Source organism: Saprolegnia diclina, assembly GCF_000281045.1.
Source record: "Saprolegnia diclina VS20 unplaced genomic scaffold supercont1.17, whole genome shotgun sequence".
Lineage (NCBI taxonomy): Eukaryota > Oomycota > Saprolegniomycetes > Saprolegniales > Saprolegniaceae > Saprolegnia > Saprolegnia diclina.
Window position 1 is genome coordinate 288501 of NW_008246084.1, and position 7338 is coordinate 295838.

At 55.7% G+C, this 7338-nt stretch overlaps 4 protein-coding genes across 5 annotated transcripts; 3 read left to right on the forward strand and 1 right to left on the reverse strand.

The window, feature by feature from the left end:
* The first annotated feature begins 31 nt into the window (after window positions 1-31).
* On the forward strand, window positions 32-1768 carry SDRG_06301 (AGC/PKA protein kinase). The gene is made up of 8 exons (XM_008612073.1): window positions 32-127; window positions 170-210; window positions 262-682; window positions 728-895; window positions 945-1026; window positions 1079-1313; window positions 1366-1627; window positions 1687-1768. The coding sequence occupies exons 1-6, from the start codon at window positions 51-53 to the stop codon at window positions 1202-1204; spliced, it is 915 nt and encodes a 304-aa protein (XP_008610295.1). The 5' UTR covers window positions 32-50; the 3' UTR covers window positions 1205-1313; window positions 1366-1627; window positions 1687-1768.
* On the reverse strand, window positions 1257-2770 carry SDRG_06302 (hypothetical protein; the record flags this gene model as incomplete). The annotated part of the gene is made up of 9 exons (XM_008612074.1): window positions 1257-1577; window positions 1622-1774; window positions 1823-1961; window positions 2007-2039; window positions 2091-2223; window positions 2282-2381; window positions 2431-2469; window positions 2519-2614; window positions 2663-2770. 9 exons carry the CDS (start codon window positions 2768-2770, stop codon window positions 1257-1259), a joined length of 1122 nt encoding a protein of 373 aa, XP_008610296.1.
* A 439-nt stretch (window positions 2771-3209) lies between these two features.
* On the forward strand, window positions 3210-4584 carry SDRG_06303 (hypothetical protein). The gene is made up of 5 exons (XM_008612075.1): window positions 3210-3505; window positions 3560-3642; window positions 3695-3877; window positions 3958-4215; window positions 4264-4584. The coding sequence occupies exons 1-5, from the start codon at window positions 3274-3276 to the stop codon at window positions 4549-4551; spliced, it is 1044 nt and encodes a 347-aa protein (XP_008610297.1). The 5' UTR covers window positions 3210-3273; the 3' UTR covers window positions 4552-4584.
* Window positions 4585-4884: 300 nt separating this feature from the next.
* Window positions 4885-6247, forward strand: SDRG_06304. Of its 2 annotated transcripts, none has more exons than XM_008612077.1 (5): window positions 4885-5140; window positions 5191-5274; window positions 5323-5505; window positions 5591-5881; window positions 5928-6247. In XM_008612077.1, exons 1-5 carry the CDS (start codon window positions 4940-4942, stop codon window positions 5958-5960), a joined length of 792 nt encoding a protein of 263 aa, XP_008610299.1. In that variant the 5' UTR covers window positions 4885-4939; the 3' UTR covers window positions 5961-6247. The 2 variants fall into 2 exon arrangements, with proteins under 2 accessions (XP_008610299.1, XP_008610298.1); XM_008612076.1 differs by having other exon boundaries at window positions 5935-6247.
* Window positions 6248-7338: the final 1091 nt, after the last annotated feature.

Here is a 7338-nt window from a genome sequence, read left to right on the forward strand (position 1 = left end):
AGAACGACCGTGAGGCGTTTCTTGTATCCGACAGGTTTCGAATCTTTGCGATGGACGACGCCAACCTGGCACCGGCCATGGCAGACCTCGAGCAGCTCTACTTGCTGGGCAAAGGCGGCTGTGGCCGGTAGTTACCTCTTGCATGGCACAGCTAGTGACTTGCTACTAGGGTCTACAAGTGCAGAGACAGGCGAACAGGCCACGACTTTGGTACGAACGTCGTCCTCTTAACTCGTCCGTGCCAATGAGCCGCGCAACTAGCTGTAAAAGAAATCGAAATCGCCGGTCGCGAAGACCGCTGCAAGCTCGAAGCCGACGCCATGGGTCCGCTCCTCGTGCGTTCTGTGCGCTCGGCGACCACGATGACGCTCGTCATGCGCTACTTGCCTGGCGAGCCGCTCTACAAGTGTCTCTGGAGCTGCACGCGTTTCTCGGAAGGCTTTGCCAAAGCCTGCGCCGCTCAAATCGCAGCAGCTATCGTCGAGCTACACGGTCGCGGCTACATGCACCGCGACATCAAGAGCGGCAACGTGCTCTTGACGCGCGATGGCCACTGCCACCTCGTCGACTTTGGCCTCGCCGCCCCGTCCGCCACACGTGCCACTGCCAAGTGCGGCACGCACTACACCATGGCACCCGAGATCTTTGTTGGCGACGGCTACGATGCTGCGGTCGATTGGTGGTGGGTCTTTTCCTTCATTTTTCCTTTTCACTTTGGTCCTTCTAGGGCGTTTGGTGTCCTCTTGTTTGAGATGGTTCACGGGGCACCACCATGGCCGTACAAGAGCGACGGAAGCGCGCTACCCGCGTACGCTGCTCGCATGCGCGCGACGGCCGCGCACCTCCCGTGGACGAGCGACGTGCCTGTCAGCGCCGATCTCCAGCATTTGATATCGTACGCTCTAATACCTTGTTCTACCTCGCAATGTAATTCTGTATGCTAGAGGCTTACTGCAAGTGGATCCAGCCATGCGCTTGGGCCCCTCGATTCAATCGCATCCGTGGTTTCAGGACGTGGTCTGGGCGGTACACGCCGCTACCCTAAACCTAGCCTACCCCTAATGCAGATTGCCTGTAGGAGCATCTCGCGGCGTCAGGCCCGGAGCTCACGATGGGGTTCCAGCAGGTCGATGGCGCGCAGCAAGGCGTCGACAGCGCCGAGAGCATCACGTCGGCTGAGAACTTGCAGTTTGCGGGCTTTTAGGGTATAATCGCATGGCAGTAGAGTTGAGTTGAGATAGACAAAAAACGAGATCTTAGTTGTTCCAGCTCAGGTCGACGCCGCGATGGCCAAGGTACTTGCGGATGAGCGTGTACGTGACAAATGGAAAGAGCACGCAGAAACCAAAGATGCTCCAAAAGTAGTAGTCGGCCTCTTCGATCGACGAGCTGAGGTTCATGCCAAAGCTTCCGACGATGAACGTCGGGATAGCCATGAGCGTCGTGCACAGCGTCAGCGTCAAATCGACCGTGAGCAAGTAGTTTCGCTTCGTGTCGAGCTTGAGCATCACCATCGACTCGGTCGTCTGAATGTTGCTCAAGAGCAGTGCGATCCGCGACTGCGTCCCATAAATGTCCTACCAACCGCGTAATTACTGTACAAAAAGCAAGGAAATCATACCTGGAGGTACACTTCGAGGAGCGACTCGGCGTCTTCTGCATCAAAGCTCATCACGTCCATCCCAGGCGACGCATGCAGCTTGGTCAAGTACAACATGTGCACGTCTTCGTCCGTCTCGAGGAGTTCCATGAGCGCTCGCCGGATGCCATTCACCTACGACGAAGACGATAGGCAACGCAAAGATGCAAACACTGCTAATACCTGCGCCTCAAGCTCGTGGAGCGAGTTCTTGATGTACCGGAGCGCCTCAAGCTCGGTCGTGACCAGTCCGTGCTTGAGCATCTTGTCGACGACCGCGGTTGCTTGGGGCGCGATCTTGGCCGCCGCGCTCGCGACGAGCCTACACCAAGCTCAAACGTTGCACACGTCTAGCGATTCTACATACTTGCAGATGGTCGCAAGGACCGCTTCGAGCGCGCTAGCACAATTGATACGTTCGACGACCTCAAACTCAATCTCAAAAACGTACGCAAACTCGAACGCCATGGCGTCGGCATTGACGTGCTCTTGAAAATTCGTTTTGAGCAGCGACACGAGGCTGTCGGCGCCGTCGGGCAGGAAGACGAAGCACGCATCGCGCAGGATGACGACGCGCAGCGGATCTATCGTGTCGTTTAAGGTGTAGACTGAAATCATGGAGAATATTGTCGTGCGGATTACCGGCATTGAGCAAAATGGCCTGGCGACGCATCGTGAACGACGGCTCGACCGCGATCGCAAACGCATTGTCGAGCTTGCGGATATCGCGCATGTGAATGGCCTAGGCACAGGATGGTGCTCAGCCTCGGTACCACCAACCATTTTTCTACTGGAATCTCAGTCGCCAGCGACCCCTGGCGCTCAATGCTCTACGCCAAATCGTCTCGATGAGCGCTGAAACAAGGCCAAGATACGCACACAGTGGCCGCGCGCCGCTTCCTGGACGGTCTTGTAGACGTCTTGGCGGCTCAGCTCGACAAAGCTCGAGCTGCCCGTCGCGTCAAAGCGGAGCGCCTACGCAGTATTCGTGCAGAAATCGAGGCAAGGACAGAAAGGACGGACGAGGCGCTTGCCGTGGATCGACGTCGCGGCCGAGCTCTCGTACGTGAGGTCGTACGGCCGCGCGAGGAGCGCTTCCGGCGCCAAGTAGACGTCGAGGGACTTGGCCATTTTCGCAACTGGCACAAAGCTGCTGAAACATGAGCCACCATATGGTATTCCACCGCGTGCGCCAGGCCCTTTTTTGAGTCCGTGGCGCGAGACGGTGGGCGCTAGTACCGGTAGCTAGTAGTACGAGCTGGCGCGACGATGGTGCGCTGGACAGGCAGCATTACTACAGAGAGTGCAAGCCGCCAGGAGGCCATTTGCCAGTGTCGAGCAGGCAGGATGGCTGCTGTCGTGGCGGCGGAGGTGCAGGGCTGGTGATGTCGTGGAGGTGGATAGTTCGGGACCTCGTGGGACGGGCGATGACGTGGTCTGCAGCCACGCCATCAAGCACGCGTTTCGAGAGTTTATAGAATGGACGACATGTCTAACAAAAAGTTCTAGTTCATGATACGAGTCTAACTTAGTTTGAGAAAGAATGATAGACGATATTTCACGTAGATCGAAGGCCTGTTGGAGCAGCCATCTTGCGCTGCGCGTATAAATAGCGCACTTGGCAACGACATCTCATGGCGTCGACCGTCGAAGCGCTCAAGACGAAGCTCAGCAGCGTGCTGCCGACGCCCAACAAGACCCCGGACGTCGCCTTTGAGTCGCTCACCGAGGCATCGGATGGCGACAGTGTCGAGGCGCCGCCAGTGCCGGCCCCGAGCCCCGAGTCGTCCCTGCTTCAAATCAAGTTTGAGCGCGTCGGGCTCTTGCTTCAGGTCGTCGGTGCGTGCTGCGTCACGTTGGTGGCAGGTGCGTCATCATCGTCATTTGCTCTGTGGATCTATCCCAAACGGCGTGGACTAGGCATGACCAAGCACGGTGCCACGTCCACGCCCGTCGACACGATGGTGTTTTGGCAGTCCTTTCTGAGCATGGCCGTCGGCGTGGTAGCGATATGACAATATTTTTGTGTTTTTACGATGACACAATATTGTCTAGGCGCTGCAAAACCATTTTCGGCTGCCCATTCTGGACATTGATGGCATTAGCCGCTCGCACGTGTTTGCACTTGGCGGTCTTCAGTACCTCGTCTGCGCCGTCTCGAGCTATGCGTATGCGACGTTTGAGCTCACGGACGCAACGATCCTCCTCCTCGCGTCGAGTCTGCTCACGGGCCTCGTGGTGCGTCATTCACCTTCATTTTTGAGATTTTTTGCGTCTTTGACATTGAGTTCTGTCCTTTTTGACATTGAATTTGACAGGCAACCAAAGTGCTTGTGCAGCACGTGCATGACCGTCGGGACATGGTGTGCAGCGCCGGCGCGCTCCTCGCCCTTGTCTTTGTGCAGGCACCGGACGCCGCGCATGAATTCTCGTGGGCGATCGGTGGTGCCTGCGGTCTCGGGCTGTACTACGGCGTGCTCTTCAAGCTCCACGAAGCGCCGATGCTCTCTGTCTACTCGCACATGAGCGCTGTGAGCTGCGGCCTTGCGCTGCTCAAATTGCTCTTGTTTAGCTCGGTACGTCGTCGTCGCGCCACCTCGGCCTTGCTACAACCCATTGTGTAGGACCATATTTTCGAAGGCCACGGCGTGCTGCTGGGGCTCATGGGCATTCTCCGGGCGCTCGGACAGCTCGCGCTGCTCCGCGGCTACCAGTTTGAACGTAACCCGATCGCGGCCGCCATGGTCTTCTTCAAAGTCGCATGGACCATCCTCTTGGACTCGATCATGGTCGACGTGATCCACATGCACACAATGATGGGCTGCCTCGTGCTCTGCGTCGCAACTGGCATTCTCCTCGGAAAGCGACCACTAGGGCCACCACTGCCAGCCGCCCCCGTTGCAAGCTCCTAAGAAGCTCTTGATACACGTCGAGTGCACTCTATCGTTCGTGGCTTTCACTAGATGTTGATGGCACAACTGCACTACAGACGGCGTCGTTCAGTGGACGACGAGCTGGATGTTAGGAGGTTGAAGGTCCTCGCAATACCAGCGAACAGGACCAGTGAACAGTACCATTCGCAGGGTGCATTTGGTGCCGGGATCGAACCCATGTCTGGAGGGGCCAACTAGTGGTGTTGCCAGCAACCTCGACTGTATAAAATCCTAATTCTCTATGGTTGGGGCGCGTGTCGCACATGCGTGAGAAGGGAAAGGACGAGCATTCGTTTCACTTCTCCAAGGATACGACCATTGAAACGCTAGAGTTCTGACTCCGTTTCGAGACTTCAATCCACGCGATATGCCGACCTCGGCCATCGTGCACCCCGACACCGACGCCGAGCCCCTCTTGCTCGCGACCGACGGCATACAGCAGGAGAGCAAGCCCCTTCGCGTTCTTCGGCGCCTCGCCAAGCGGCGTCAAGCCCTCCGCGAGAGGTATGGCAAGTTCTTTGGCTTTGGCATGATCATCGGCGGCAATGTTGCGCTGAGTCTCATGTCGGTACGTCCTCAGTGTGTTGCAACACAAGGACTTCCGATGGGACTGCGTAGGTGCTCATCAAGTTTTCGTCGCGCTTTCTCTACGCGGATGAGATTGTGTTTTGGCGGTCGTCGACCGCACTCGTTATGAACGTGGTACATAACGTTTTCATTTTATATAGTCACTATCCACTACGATCATAGGCCGTCCAGCTCTACCTCCAAATCCCAATTCTGGCGGTCGACCCGGCCTTGATGAAGCTTTTGAGCATTCGCGTTGCTATTGGCTACACGGCCATGACCATGTCCTTTTACGCCTACTCGAAAATGGTGCTTTCCGAGGCGTCCGTCATCATCTTCACGGCGCCCATCATCACGTGTGTGCTGGTACGTTCACTTGTAAAATTGATGAAAAATTGATGAAAATTGATGAAAAATTGATGGAAAAATGACAAAAATGGCTATGAAATAGAGTGTCTGTCTCCTTGGCGAAAAGATCGACGTCGTCGGCGTTCTCTGCGTCTTGGTGTCGTTTGCCGGTGTCATTTGCGTGGCGCGACCGGCGTTTGTCTTTGGCATTCACGCCACCTCGTCCGAGGCACCGCCGCTTGCGATGCTCTGCGCTGTGCTAACCGCCGTATGCGTTGGCCTCATCAACATCATCATTCGCATGCTCCAGAGCATGAACACGTGGACGCTCGTGACATATTTTTTGCTCACGTGCACGCTCGGGTCGCTGACAAAAATTGCGCTTTTTGGAACGGTGCGAGGACAACTTGTCTTATGTGTGTGCGACACTATAGTTGAAGCGACTAGGGACTGTACGTGCCGCAAACCACTGACGAGGCGGGGATTGTACTTGCGATCGGCTTTTTCGGCTGCATCGGTCAGCTCATGATCACAAAGGGACTCCAAATCGAAAAGGCCGGCATTGCCTCTGTGCTGCAGTACCTCAACTTGCTCTGCGTGATGCTATGGGACGTGACGCTGCTCGGCGAAGCACTTCATATGTGGAGCATCCTCGGCGCGTCGATCATTTGCCTCAGTGCGTCGGTGATTGCCTATCGCAAGGCAAAAGCATAATTCGTACCAATATACACCTCGCAGTTCATAATTTGAAAGTTTTTTCTAGCAATCGAATGTTAAATGAAAGACTTTATTGCCTTTTTGGCGCCAAGTAAAATTTGTGATGGATCATAGAAAAGCAAGATGAATTATTCCAAAGGGAGCGCATGCATTGATTTTGTTCTTCTCGCGAAGCGTCACAACCGAGCTTTGGCGAGGCGGTGTCGTTGCGACAGTTTGTTGGGACTTGAAGCGTGGGCTGCATTACCACCGTCTCGTCCTTGCGCGCACGATTCGTCTGCTGTTGGGAGCGGTCCCGTTGTTGTGCGTGCTACGTACGCGTTCCAAAGTGCATTTCAACGATCAGTAAAGGCGTACTCGGATGCAGTGAAAAAGGTAAAACGCGCTTGGAGATCTGCGACCGCCGGCTCTTCTTCCATCGGGCTGGGATGCGCCATCGCAGCGCTCGACCCGCCAAAGCTAAAGTAATTTTGTGTTGTAGGAGGCTCCTGCAAAAGGTTAGTTGTCAATTTAGAAATGGGAATTGATTGGTACCGACCTCGTTGGTTTGGTGTCGGTTGGTGCAAACGTCGTTTGCACCTCGCGAGTTCTTAGTGGCGTTGTCACACGTAGAACCTCGCTGCTTGAAAACATTGGTTTCATGTGGTGATGGCGTTTGGCTGCGTCACCTCGGGCCTCGGGGCGGTCGTAGGGTTAGGGTTCACGGAGGCTCCCAAATTTCGAAGTCGCTGCGCAATGGAATGGTGTCCTTGACCCGACGCTAAAAGCAATGCGGTGCGGCCATTCTACAGTCAGGTGTCCACCAATGCAGCGACCCACACATCCTGCGTACGCTGTCACACAGATAGACGTTGGCGCGCGCGTCGAGCAGACGTTGAACGATGCCTTCATGACCGTTGGCGCTCGCTAGCATGAGCGCCGCTTTGTCATTCTACAGAGGTTTCAGAGCGGACCGTATGACCAAAGTCGTACGCGATCGAGAACATTGACTTTGGCATCGGAGTTGAGAAGCCACTTGACGGCGATTTCGTGTCCGTTCATGGCTGCCATCATGAGCGGTGTCTTGCCGTCCTACACATTGCGGAATCAACGGGCCACCTGCTAGAAACAGCCGCGTACACGATCGCAGACGTT